The sequence below is a fragment of the Rhinopithecus roxellana genome, chromosome 21 (genome assembly GCF_007565055.1).
Source record: "Rhinopithecus roxellana isolate Shanxi Qingling chromosome 21, ASM756505v1, whole genome shotgun sequence".
In the NCBI taxonomy this organism is placed as follows: Eukaryota; Metazoa; Chordata; class Mammalia; order Primates; family Cercopithecidae; genus Rhinopithecus; species Rhinopithecus roxellana.
In genome coordinates, this window is record NC_044569.1 from 48,002,088 (window position 1) to 48,016,444 (window position 14,357).

Sequence of the window (14,357 nt, forward strand, 5' to 3'; positions counted from 1 at the left end):
ATTGGTGTTTTCCTGATGACTAGTGATGTTGAGCATCTTTCATGTGCTTAGCCATTTGTACATCTTGTTTAGAGAAATGTCTATTGATCTCCTTTACCCATTTTTTTACTGAGTTACTTGTCTTCTTGTTGAGTTATAGGAGTTCTTTAAGAATATGAGAATCTTATAAGACATATGACTTGCAAATATTTTCTTCCTTTCTGTGAACCATCTTTTCACTTCCTTAATAGTGTTCTTTGAAGCACAAAAGCTTTTAATTTTGAAGAAATCTGTCTATTTCTTTGGTTGTGCATTAGGTGTCATAGCTAAGAAACCATTGTCTAACCCATGATCACAAAGACTAACATCTGTGTTTTCTTCCAAGAGTTTTACTGTTTTAGGACTTTGATCCCTTTTGAGTTAATTTATGTATAAGATGTGAAGAACCCAATCTCATTCTTTTGTATGCATTTATCCATTTGTCCCAGGACCATTTGTTGAAAGGATCCCATTGACCATTGAGGAAGGCAAGATAGGCAGTGACAACTTAACTTAATGGGCAAAGAAATATACCCAAGAAAAGTTAAGTGATCAGATCAAGTCCTCCAGATAGAAAGGGGTGGAGCCACCATACCGCATGTCTGCAGGTTAAGGATGCCTGTCCCTGTGAGCCTTTGAGAAGGTGTCCCTCTCTTTGATTTTGGCCTCTTACGTCCCTTTAGAAATTTTGTCCACCCCCAGCATACTTCCAAGGGAAACTCTTGTATGCAGTATCATCTATTTCTCTGCTGATTTGTTCCTTCAAAAAGGAAAAGAAGCATTTGTTTCTTGGTGGCATAATAAAGACTATCCATGTCACAATACCCAGAGAGAGCCTGTTGGTCCGGGTAGGTATGCCTTCACAGCATGGCCAAACAACTCTGCCCCACAAATTGCTGCTGGTTTTCATGTGAGACCTTGTAGGGAACAAAGTCTCACTGAAGCTCATAGGTTCCTGTAAGGCTCTTTAATGAGAAGAGAAGCATACTTCTTGCATTCCACCTCCATGTGACCAGGGATCCTTGAGCTAGGTTGCATGATGGTATAGTGGAGTACCTGAAAGGATGGGTTGACTCACCTAATTCTGACCAGAGGAGCCCTGAGGGATTCTTTATCATTTTCTTGGGTTACCCATCAAGACATCTTTAGAGATTCTTTTTGTGGACCCATGTCATAGAAGTTATGTGACTTAGAGCCTTATGCTCTTACTGGAGGGACTCTAGGGTTTGTTTGATCCAGCCAGTCACCTCATGAGGAAACATGCCCAAGGGAGAAGAAGCACAAAGTGCTGTAACTCTGCAGCTCCATGCTGTCTGTCCACATTGGTCTATCGGGGCCCTTGCAAGCAGGCATGTTCTTCTGCAGAATATTTGCACATGCAGATGGTTAAATCCAGTGTTAGGCTCTATATGGGAGCTTCCTTAGCCAAACAACATCCCAAAGCTACTGCGCTTCCTGCACCATTCTCAGCAGCTGTGCTACCACTCCCCACCTTGAGCCTGAGGAGCTCATTACAAGGAGACATCTTTCCAGATTGGTGGGTTCTGCTGAATGCCTGCCCTGGTTCCTCCCATATTGGCCTTTGTTACTGTCTCAGATCTCTCCCTCTTCCTGCCAGGGAAGCAGTCACGGGTCCTGAGCTTCTCCCATACACCCAATTGTGACTCCTTGACCCTGTCAGGGTACTTGCTCCCCAGCAAGCTAGAGGCACTCCAGGTGAAGAAGGCCTTGATTCTGGAGGAAGCATGCCACTGAAGTCCAGAACGCTCAGCCAGGCCCCTGACAAGCAAGTCAGAATCCAGGGAGAGCAGGGCTGAGTAAGAATTACGTTCCTGGAGTCACTAGACTTGGGATGAGGGCTCTTCTCCCACCATTGATGTGGAGTGAAATGGAAGAGCAGCCAAGCCCAGGATTGGGTGATGGGGTTGAAAGACGCCTCCTGGCCAGAGAACCACAGAGCTACACCAAGTGGGAAAGGAAGTCTCCATGGCCACCCGATGAGCGTGGATGTCATGCTGTGGAGGCGATGGAAGTCAAGAAGTTGTCCTGGACTAAAACCATGTTCTGGAGTAAACGTTTTACAAACATTTGGGGGTGTTTTTGATGTCTCAGTGAATGGAGTCTGGGATAATGATTCAAAGATGCTGCATGGTGTTAGGACTGTCCCACACCAAAGGGTGCTGCCCCAAAGCCAGTAGCACCTTCTGTGAGAAACACTGGTAGCGAGAAAAGGTTTAACATGTTGAGTGGTCAGGAGAATACCCGTTTTTAAAACTGTAATTGGCAACCGAGTGTAAACACACCATGACAATAGGGGCTGTAAAGTTTAAACATGGATCAGAGAGAGACTTGAAGGAGGTGCAAGTCTTGCAGAGAAACTGCCCTTGCACGAGCATACCCACAACGCGAGGTGGAATGCTCTCTGTCCCACAGTGGACTCGGGAATAGCTAAAAGCTGTGAGAGGGGGAGATTCTGTCACGGCAGCCTCAAGAAACCCTGGACAGCCCGTGGTCTTCATGAGTGGGCTGTTACAGCTTTAGGTGTTGCAATGAATGCCCACCCAGAGGTCCCCACTAAATCAGAGAGCCCCTTTAAAAAGTTCTATTTTTGGAAAAAGAATCACAATTTCTCTTGAGCTTTACTTTGAAGATTTTCCTCTTAAAGGTGAGGGAGCCTTTCTTGTGAGAGTTTTATCTCTGAGGGTTTTCTCACAGAAATCCACAGAAAGGAGAATTCACATTTGATGCTGGGTCCTTCAGGGAGCGACGCATTTTACAGCCCTTATGCCCAGACCCCGTAGTGGGTACCGACCTCTCTTGGTCCTTCCTGAGGGTGTCCCCACCCTCACGGCCATGAAGCAATGGTGCTGCTTCTCAGGGGACGGTTTCCCTTCGCACAGGAGCTGGCATCTCCTCTCCCCTCAGCCTGTCTGCACACCCTGTCTGTGGTACAGCTGTGTGTGAAGGACACCTTTGTAAGAAAAGGGGAAGGGAGTGGCTTACGCAGGAAACAAGAGAATTATGGTCTTTGAAAGCTTTGGAGCTCTCCATATGCCCCATCTCTTGAACTCCCTGGCTACGAAAGCCCTGTGGGTGCTTTTATGACGTGGGTGATGTTCTCTCCACTGTACAGGTAGGGGAGGGGAGGCAACCAGGCTGGGACTGGCCCCAGTCACACTGCTGGCTGGTGTCAGAGCCAGGTTTCTGTCCTTCTGTTCTCCAGGTTCATCCTGTACTGGCCTTGATGTCTTTGCAGCCACAGCTCCTCACTCTAGTAATTTCCTTGAGTTACAGATCTGTCGGCAGTAAGAGGTTTTCAAATTAGAAGCATTTAAGGTTTTTAGCCCAGCTAAATGATGCTTTAATTATTTCCCCAGTGAAATTGCAAACTCTTAAGGAGAACTAAAACAAGTGTGTACGCAAATAACCATGGTGCATAATGTGGACAGTGCCCTCAGAAAGACACGCGGAAGGAAAGGGCAGGGCAGCTTTAAAAGGGGAGCCCGCACCTGAGCGGGTGGATCAGCAAAGCCGAAAGAGTCAAAGATGGATGGCGAGCACAGGGACCAAGGGGACTCCGACTCTGTGAGGCCCTTTTTCATATGGTTTCTTCCACCTGATTCTTACCCAAATCCATCTTGCCCCAAGAGAAGTGTCTATATTTAAAACTTGGGGGCCGACACAGGAAGAGCCTGGAAGAAATTCAGTGGTGCTGGCGTGTATTAAAAGAAAATGCACATCTCATGGACAGCTTGTCGTCTCTGGCAATCTCTCAGGCTTCCAGCATTAAGTTGTTCAAGTATGGGTCAGGGCTTAGGAGTGTTCTGGATACTTACCGTACATGATAAAATAATTAAAACAGCATATAACTAGGCAAATAACCTTAAACGTTTCCATTTTTAAAGTCGCCTGTTAGAGATAATCAGCGACTCAATGGGTTTGGTTCACAGTCTTTCCACTACTAAAGGGGCAGGAAATAGTTTCTGCTCGGTAAGGAAAGGGCAAAGGGCAGAGCAACCCTTTCCCAGGCCATAAAACAGAGACCTCGGTGCTCTAAGTGCCCTGTGCCCTTCCTTCTGAAGGGAATCCACATGGACCAGTAGCCTGATGAGCAAGGCCTTGTAAAGACTCATGAGCTCTGAGCAGAATACGGGCTCTTGTTCCCTTGTGCCACTACGTGCGTGACAGACGGGATCAATTAAAGAGGGAACAGGCATAGGGACAAAGTAGATTAGTGGTTGCCAGGATCGTGAAGAGGGGAGAATAGGGCAGAATAGGGTGTGATGGTTGCACAACTTTGCGAATATACTAACAATTATTGTACACTCTAAAGGGGTATATTTTACAGTATGTGAGTTATAGCTCAAACTTAATTTTTTAATGGTAAAGAGCCATTTTACATAGAGAAAAAGGAAAAGGGACAGATGTCATTTTGTTGTTTGCTCTTATACTCACCCCTTCTCTGAGACCCATGGCTGTGTTAGATATCTTCCACCAGACCAAGAAAAGTGTTTGCAAAGGAGCAATGAGGAGGGGGAAAGGCAAGGAGCTCAGCCTCCATTTTCCTTCTCATCCCAGGCTGCTGGGAGGGACAGGGCCTCTTAGGAACCCAAGGGCTGCAATGCTGGAAGATCTGGAACTCTAAGAGAACCTGCTCCAGAGCACGGTGTGCCCCTACTGCCCACCATGCTGCAGCTGAATCCAAAGCTGTATGTGATACTCCACAGTACTTGTTTTTCTTTTTCCCCCTTTTTTTTTTTTTTTTTTTTTTGAGACAGTCTCTGTCACCCAGGCTGGAGTGCAGTGGCATGATCTCGGCTCACTGCAGCCTCCACCTTCTGGGTTCAAGTGATTCTCCTGCCTCAGCCTCCTGAGTAGCTGGGACTACAGGCATCCACCACCATGCCCAGCTAATTTTTGTACTTTTAGTAGAGACAGGGTTTCACCATATTGGCCAGGCTGGTCTCGAACTCCTGACCTCAAGTGATCCACCCACCTCAGCCTCCCAAAGTGCTGGGATTATAGGTGTGAGCCACCATGCCTGGCCAAACTTTCATCTTGTTTCTCTGGACGTTTTTAAAGGGCCCTCTTAAAAGGCAGATGTGCTCTAGGAGAAGGGATACAAGCCACTTACTCTCATTTTAATATCTCAAAATGAGTGAGTTTACCTGAGTTTGAGACGGGAGAGTTCTCTGGCCCCCCATCACAGGGTGTGCCATAGGGGTGTGGCTCTCTCTTTGCTGCTGTAAGCTCAAACCCCTTATGGAATGGGGAGTAGGCATAAGGGCAGGTGCAGGAACCGGGACAAGCCCTTTTGGGCTCTAGCCCCACAGCAGCATCTAAGGGTGGGAGCCTGCGACTCCTGAAGTCCCAGTGTCACAGTGCTCTTTTAGCTCTGCCATCGGTGGATGGCTTAAGTGTTAACCAGCTCAGTGCCCACTTGGTAGCCGGGCCCTTGTCCAGGGTCCTGGAAGAATCGGGTCACACATGGACTTGAATGATGGTTCCTGGGGGTGGTTATTGAGTGGTGGAGGTGGCTCTTAGTGGGACGGATGGGGAGCTGGAAGCAGGGAATAGAGTGGGAAGATGATGATCTCCTGGAGTTTGGCCATGCAGTGGCTGAACTCCTCTCCCACAACCCCCAGGTGAACTCCTCTCAGTGTTCAGATGCTCTTTCTCTTCTCTCTTTCTCTCGTGCTGTTCTGCCGTTCATCTGCTTGTCTCTTTGTCTCCTTGTCTGCCTTTAGAGCCTGGGGTTTGGAGTTTATATAGGTACAGGATAGGGGGTGTGGTGGGCCAAAAGGCAACTTTTTGGTCACAAAAACAGGACTGCACATCCTCATTTAGGGCCACAGGTATCCAGGCTTGAGGGTGGGACCTTTGCCAAGGAACTGTCCTCTTCTATCCAGTATTTCCCTGTCTCCAGTCCATGTCAGGTAGTTGGGCCATCACGTAAATTACTTCCACGTGGGGGGTATGGACAGCACATGCCTCGGAAGATGAGAGTGGGTGCTGCCTGTACACCTCAGCTGAGGACACAGAGAAAGTGGGGATAGGCTGAACTGAACTTCAGAGGGACGTAGAGTGAAAATTCGAAGTCTCCTTAGGGTGGAGATTGTGCTGAGTCACTACATGACTGTATGTGGAAGTTGTTGAATACCTCCCAAAAATTGAGAGAAGAATCAGTTTCAGGAGAATGAGTATACATATGAATTGAGACCACCTTAATGAGAAAGGGACAGACCCTACCTGGGAATAGCAGACTTGCTTATCGGAAAGACTGCATTTATTTAAGTGGAGATCATTTCACAAACCAAGGGGAAAACTTAGGCTTTCTTAAAGATTCCCCTCCCACACAGGACCAAAACAGCACTCGCCTACATAGGTAGGGGTGTTGTAAATGCTCTTAATTACGTGAATTGCTGGACATTTTCTTTACAGTGGGCCTGAATTACTCTAATAATCAGAAGAAAAAAATCACAAGCAGAATCTACTTTGGGGAGAAAAATAGTTCCTTCTATACTGATTAAAACATAAACCATGTTATCTCTCCAGGGGTCAGGTTACAGCCACTTGTTATTTGTTAATGTACATATTTCTGCATTTAAACAACTTTTTACAATGAGCAGTATTCTATAAGAAAAGCAACATTTGAAAATAAAGCTATGCTCCAGGTAAGGCTCCTGCTTCTGAGGAGTGGAGCACTGCATGCTTGGGCAGTATATTAGACTGTTCTCATGCTGCTAATAAAGACACTATCGAGACTGGGTAATTTATAAAAGGAGCTCTAATGGACTCACAGTTCCACATGGCTGGGGAGGACTCACAATCATGGTGGAAGACAAAGGAAGAGCAAAGGAACATCTTACATGGTGGCAGGCGAGAAAATGAGAACCAAGCGAAATGGGAAACCGTTTGTAAAATCATCAGATCTCATGAGACTTATTCACTACCATGAGAACAGTGAACAGTATGGGGGAACCACCCCCATGATTTGGTTATCTCCCACTGGGTACCTCCCTCAACATGTGAGAATGACAGGAGGTACAATTCATGATGAGATTTGGGTGGTGACACAGCCAAACCATATCAGGCAGAAACCTCCTGTTTAGTCCTCTAAGAAGTACCTTCAAAGCTCACCTTTTTTCCAGCCCTCCACACTGAAATTCTTGGAGGGCCCTGGGGAGGACAAAACTCCCCTGGGACTGTTCTTTGCTGCTCTGAAGAATGACTTTGCACCACAGTGTTGACCCCATGGGGGCACTGTGTGAGGTCACTCACGGCTTTTGTGTGGCCAAGAGGCAGGACATGTCATCTGATGCCCCTTTGCTTTCCCTCCAGGTGGGCCTACCATGACTTTTTCAACCGGTATCGGGTGCTGGTCAAGAAGAGAGAGCTCGCCAACACAGACAAAAAGGCTATCTGCAGGTCTGTCCTGGAGAACCTCATCAAGGTGAGCCACACAGCCCAGCTCCAGGAGAGGCCTGACCAGGGCCCCTAAAGATTGAGGGGGTGGCGTTGTTGTCTACATTTTTTTGGTCTTCATGCTTCTTATTGAATCTATTTCTAGGATACTAATCCATTTTCCTACATCAGTGACTAGGAGAAAAAAAAAAAAAGACAACCCCGTCACCTACCTAGAGCACTTCCCAACATTTCTTTTTTTTTTTAGTACTCTAAGTTCTAGGGTACATGTGCACAACATGCAGGGTTGTTACATATGTATACATGTACCATGTTGGTGTGCTGCACCCATTAACTGGTCATTTACATTAGGTCTATCTCCTAATGCTATCCCTCCTCCTTCCCTTGACCCCATACACAGCTCAGCAGGCATAGAAAATGGAATTCTGTGGCAGTGCTCCTCTCGAGGACACCAGCTACAGGGAGTCTGTCCCTTGCAGACCCCTGACCCGGCGACGGCTGAATAAACTACACTGACACACAGATATTCTCTTCTGCCAGTCCGGCTAAGGGTCTGAGCCACTTACAGGCTCCCTGCTGTGTCCTGTAAACAGTTGCAACTCAGCCCTGATCAGCTAGTCAGACTCACATTTATGCAGTAAGATTAATTAAAAGCTTGAGTCAACACCATTAGAGAGTAGTTGACATTGTGGACTTCCTGAATAAAGCCATTATGCACTCATGGTACATCAAAGGTTATTCTTAAGATTATATGAGTAAACAAGCTAGCTAGGTAAACTACTCTGCCTTTCTTTATTACTATTTTAATTTGTTTAAAGATAAAGGGATCAGGCCGCCTTCAGCCAGATCTGTTACCGAAGTTATGCAAACTTCTAATCCTTCCAAGAAGATATTTCTGTAACTATCTCTAATATTTTGCCCACCAGCCTGACTGAACCCCAACAATTCTTTATACAGCTCGCTTGAGTTTATGATGAGGCTGCTCCTGACTGCAAATTGCTGGCCCAAATCTCTGGCTTCTCCAGTTCTCAGGGGCTACATAGCATGGCCCATCTGGTATACCTGCGTAAGGGCTCTGATGCGGAGCCCAGGCCTAGCCCTGAAGCCAGCAGAGGAGAAGGTAGCTGCTGCATCTAGCTGTTTGCACCACCAGCCTCAGGCCCTCCCCCAGATACTTGTTTTAAGTAAGGCAATAGATGTTATGTTTTAATTGAAACAATTTGAATTCACACCTGACAGCGGAGACTGGAGAACTGTAGAAGCAGAGCTGTTGGGGCCTTTTGTAAGGGGCAAATCCTTAAACATTTCCATGGTGCCAGACATTTCAGGGATTACAGCAGAGTATGATCATTAATGGCTCAATAAAGGTTAAATTATATCAAAAATCACTTGAACAAGGTAATAAAAATTACCTCAGAAATTTTATTTTTTCAAGTTTTCTGTTAGGAAAATCTGTTCATCTGGAGTAGCTCATAGCCAGATGATTCAGATCTAAGGTCATGTTTCATTTTGTAAATGTGTTGCAGCCATCTTCTGAGCATCATCTTAGCTGCTCAAGTCTAGCTATAGACAGTGCAGAATATTATAGTAAATGTAGGCATAGCTTTAAAGTTTCCTTTTTAAAAAGAGAGCCTAAATACTAACCGCCCTTGCCATGCTATCTTTTTTTTTTCTTTTTTTTTTTTAACAGGGAGCGGTGGGTAACAGGCTGGTTAATCAAGGGCTGTAGTTAGTTGGACTCTGGTCATTTGAGGTTTTTGCTGTGGTCTACCTTTCAGTGTCCACATTTTTACATGTTACTTTTTATGGACAAGAAAAATCTCTGTTAAAGGTCAGCTAACCTGCGAGCGGCCCACTCTGCCACCTAGCTGCCTTCTCATTTGTCTGGGGTCATAGTTTCCCTCCTCTGTTCCTTCCCTGGATTTCTCCAGGATTACCACCAAGACCTCTGATTCCCAGCCAGGGAACTCTACAGCGGACCCAGATCAGACTGGCTGAGTCAGCCCTCACACTGGGCTCCCCTCCAGTTAACGGGACCATATGCCACTGCCTGGGGTTGCTGCTGTGATGTGCTCAGGACACTGGGCCTTTCCTGGCATAGTTGCCTCTTCTCTCCACTGATGGGGAGCCTACCCACTTCTCAGTGCTCAGCTTCAGTGCAGCTTCTCCCTCCTTCTTCCCCTGGTGTAGCATGTGGCACTTCATGTCACTCTTAGAGCCCATAGCATGCTGACCATGTTCCAGATGTGTGTGTCCTTTTTCATAGAGGACAGTGTCTTTACGTTGACGCCACCTCCTTAGTTATGAGCACTGAGCCTAATACACAGGGGGAACCCACCTAATATTTCTGGAATGAATGAAAGAACAAGTGACTTGCCTAAAGAAAAATTATATGAATACATGCTGCTTCCTCTGCCTGCAATGCTTTTTCCCCCTCTTTCGCCTGCCTGACAAAGTGGTATTTGCCTCCCAAACTGAGCTCTGAAATACTTCTTAGCCTCCCAGATGTTAGCTACTCCATCTTCTATGGGCCAGCAGCACTCACCTCCTCCCTCCCTGTATTGCATTCATCCCCTTATGTTGTAATTGAGGACTTGTCATTTCCCCAGACTGTGAACACATAAATGACAAGGGTCCTGTTGTGGCTGTGTTCCTAGCACAATTCCTGGTTGTCACAGGAATACGTGAGTTTATGCAACTGGCTGCATGGGAACCAGCCAAGAGCTGCTCATGACTGGAAACCTGCCGGTAATGGCTCATCATATGAGGAATATACAGAAGTCAGCCTCATTTTACAGATGAGGAAACTGAGGCACAAAAAGCTGATATAAATTGCCCAAGGTTGCATAGGTGTACGGATTCTAACTCCCACTGTCTAAACTACATTGCCCTCTGATCCAGTCTGATTGAGTAATGTCACTGAGCGTAGTTATTCTTCCTGGAGACTGAATAGAGACTCTAGTGCTAAAGACTTCCCTGGGACCTTCTGTTTCCTCCTTTTTATTTTTCTCCTTTTCTTGGGCCACATCCGGACACCCATACTTCTCATGCTGAGTGACCTGGGACTCGTATCAAGAAACTAAGACTCGACAGAGCCTCATGTTAACTTAGAGGGGCACATGCCAGTTCCCCACCCTGTCCCAAGCAAGTGCTAAGTAAGTTTTAGAACAAAACGATGAGGAAAGAAGTGGGGACAAAGGTGGCCTGCCGGACAGGCACCAGGCATTTAAAGACCACCTTCCTGGAGGGGCAGCCTGGGGCTGGGGGCTGCTTCATTAGGCTGTCCGTGAGGTTTTAATACATTGTTGTGGTTGTTTAGGGGAGAAAAGTGGATTCTAGTGGCCTCTCCTCTGCAAGGATTTTAGGAATAGCCCCTATCATTCTTAATCTGAATTTGTTTGTTCTTCAACTCCACAGATACATACCGAATTATTTGTACTCTAATCTAGAGGGGTTAGTGTGAGGGCTATAAAAAGAGTGCATTACATGGACCCTGCCCTCCAGAATTAATAATAGTCTAATCTGATGACGGCCGTAACTCTAGAGGACTGCATCATGGAAACTGGCTGTTGTGCAATCCTGAACTTTCATCACAGTGGCGAAGGAGTATATTAACAAACATCTACAGGGAGCCCACAGAGCACAAGGAACTATGTGAGCGCTATGTAGAGGAGACAGTGTCACGAAAGGGGATGCTGCAGTTGGAGACTTGGGGCCTGGGAGACCCAAATCTGGGGTCATCCTTTGATATTTGCTGAAGTCACCATGAGCAAGTCACTTCATTACTCTAGGCTTCAGTTTTATCATCTGTGAAGTAAAAGGAGTGGCATGGAATGGATTGCTAAGGTTGCTTTCAGCCCTGCAGTCTGACTCTTGGAGAAAGATTCTCAAAGGATGATTGATTGATTTATCAGTGAACAGTCAGTTTTAAGGGTTAAAGGAAGCAGATCTGGGTGGGAGATGTTCTGGAGACACACAGGGTGAGACAGTGTGGAGATGAGGCTGATGGGTGTCTCGGTGGAGCAGGTGAGACCCTCAGAGAAATCCTTGTTCAGAAAAAGTGGGTTTGCAGAGCATATCATCCCTTCCTGTTTCTTTTCCAGAATAGGGAACAAAGCGCAGGTACTCTGGTTGCTTGGATGCGGTAGGCAGCCCCCAGCCTCTGACTCTGCTTAAGCTGGAGGACCCAGGCTTCTCCCCCTACTCGGGGGCTTAGCTACCCTGCTTTGGCTTCCTGACCCCTCCTGGCTGAGGAATGGAGCCTTCCCCAGCAGGGCAGAGATCAAAGCAGGGCCGTGGCTGCCTCAAAGCTCCCAAGCCCAATCCAGCCCCTGTTCCTCTCAGCATGAGCTGAAGGCCCAGTGGGTGCATGGCTCTGAGCAGACACAGGGAGGAGAGCCAGGCCCAGAGCCCACTCTTGCCAGCTTCACCAGCAGCCTGGACCAGGCCAGGGACTCAGTCAGTAACACTGAAGCTGGAAGTTGTGCTGCCACCTCAGCCTTAGCTCAGGCAGGACAGCCTTCCCTGTGTGTGGAACCTGACTCCTAGGGACCCAATAGGGCTTAGCCTATGAAGAATGATGACTCAGCACTTTTCAGGGCCATTTGCCAACATGAAAAGCAATCTTGTGTGTGTGTTTTCCTTGGGCTTGGCTCATTCCTTCCTTTCTCATTATGGTCTTCATGCCAGTGAGCAAAATGAGATGGCAGTTGATTTACAAAGAGCTCTGTCATCGTGGGTTACTCTCCCAGTGCTCTGTCCCAGGCTTGTCCACAGGAACCCTGCTGGGCTGTCTTTCCTCATCCCCAGGGGTGAGCCCAGGGAAGGCCAACTAATTTTAACCTAATGGATGTAATTAAGACAGTAATTACAGGTCCAAAACAATCTCATAGTTTTATTTGGGGGTTATTTGCATCCTGTAATTACACATACAACTCTGTGGCCATTTGAGGATAATCTTTTTAAAATGTTGATCAGATCAGGTCATTCCCTTGCTCAAAGCTAGCTTGTGGCTCTCACCCAAATTTTATGCTGCAACCTACAGGGCCGTTGGTGATTGGCTTCTCCCACCACTCACCTTCAGTTCCCCCAGCTAGCCATCCTGGCTCTCCTGATCCTCAGATATACCCAGCAGTTGCACCGCTGGACATAAGCATCCACTCTGCCCTTCTCCTGGAACTTTCCTTCTTCCTTCTTTTCTGTGGCTGCCTCCTTCAGCTCATTTAGGTCTTTGCTCAGCTGTCACCTCCACAGAGCTGCCGTCGTTGAGCATCCTTTTTGAACATCCTCATCCCATCCCCCTAGCCCCTAGTTTGTTTTCTTCATAATCCTTACCATTCTCTGAAAGCAGAAACATCTTTATTTGCTTGTCTGTCTGCTCTCACCATGATGTCAGCTCCTTAAGGGCAAATGTCTTGTTCACTGCCATGTTCTAGAGTCTGGCCCATAGTAGGGTCTTGGGGTCTGTTAAGCAAATGCTGAGACTTTGTGTCCATCTACAGAGAGGGGTGCATGAAGTCTGGTCAGAGGATTCTGCATTGGAAGAACAAGGGTGGTATGGGCCATGTTATTTCTCTGCTCACTGGTGACCAACCAGATCCCCTCCCTACCTTGTAAAGGACCCCGACAAGTTCCAGTTTGGCCGCACCAAGATCTTCTTCCGAGCAGGCCAGGTGGCCTACCTGGAGAAGCTGCGGGCTGACAAGTTCCGGACAGCCACCATCATGATCCAGAAAACTGTCCGAGGATGGCTGCAGAAGGTGAAATACCACAGGCTGAAGGGGGCTACCATAACCCTGCAGAGGTACTGCCGAGGACACCTGGCCCGCAGGTGAGCCAGGCTGGGGCAGATCAGGGCAGCAGATCATGGCGGGGAGGGTGGAGGTCTGCCTTTCTCAGCTACTTGGTTTCTCTCTTCCTCTGTGCTGAGAGTGGTTCCTGTTGGGGCCATGTCTGTATCTTGGCTTTTCCCCGGCAGCTGGGCCTACCCCTGTAATCAACGCCCATCTCACCTCAGAGGATGAGTCTAGTTTCCATGTTTCCTGGTTTTCCCAGGCTCCCTCCATCCTACCAGCACTAGAACCAGCTGGTTCTGCCACAAACCAACCATTTCTCTTTTGCCTAAACCCCAAAGTAAGAAACTACTTTTAGGGAAAGAGACCAATACAGCCTGGCACAGTTAACCTGTGCTTGGCCTCATTATTTATCCCACAGATTTCAGAATGCCTCGGAGTTGGGCGATTAGGGCTGCAAAGGTCCTGGAAGGCCCCTTTTGTGAGTTACTACACAAGCCAGGATGGAGAGAGAGTGGCTTGTCTAAACACGAGTGGTTACCTAGGGTGGAGCCAGGATGCCAATCAGCCTCCCCTGCCCACCCCCAGCTCAACCCCGAGCAGAAGAAACTACTGCAGGGTTCCTTCCTCACTGACACTGGGCTGATGAGGCACTGCAGCAGCAGGAGAGTGTCAGCCAGGACAGGCTGAAGACAGCCTGCCCTCTGACCCTACCCTCGCTTGTTAGGTTTTGGACCCAGGCCTGGTTCAAGTCCAGTGCCCTCTCCAGAAAGGAATTTCCTTAGGGAAGTGACAATGATTGCCACAAAGTCTTGTGTTTGGAGGCCAGAGAGCTAGACTAGGGAATCAGATGCATTTCAGCAAACGTGGGTCACTTTCTCCTTTGAGGCTTTGCTGAATGATTTCCAAGGTCCTTTGTAGCATTTCACACTGAGTGTCTAATTGAGCACTTGCTATAGGCCTGGCAGCAAACAAGACACTTCAGAAGGGGAGAAAGTGTTAGACTGGCTTTTTTGGGGGGAGGTGAGATGGGAAGGCAGAAAGGCAAGAGAGGAGAGGAAATGACCACATTCAGTGCATCCCGAGCAGAAAGTGTTGAGGACATAAAGGAAACAGAGACTG

At 47.5% G+C, this 14,357-nt stretch overlaps 1 protein-coding gene across 3 annotated transcripts in view; it reads left to right on the forward strand.

Annotated features, from left to right (window-relative positions):
- The window catches only part of MYO5B (myosin VB), a 387,050-nt gene that overhangs the window by 287,290 nt on the left and 85,403 nt on the right, over window positions 1-14,357 (forward strand). For all 3 annotated transcript variants that reach the window (XM_030925854.1, XM_030925855.1, XM_030925856.1), the window contains exons 18-19: window positions 7,360-7,471; window positions 13,062-13,273. In XM_030925854.1, coding sequence (XP_030781714.1) covers window positions 7,360-7,471; window positions 13,062-13,273 — 324 coding nt within the window. The remainder of the gene's footprint in view (window positions 1-7,359; window positions 7,472-13,061; window positions 13,274-14,357) is intronic.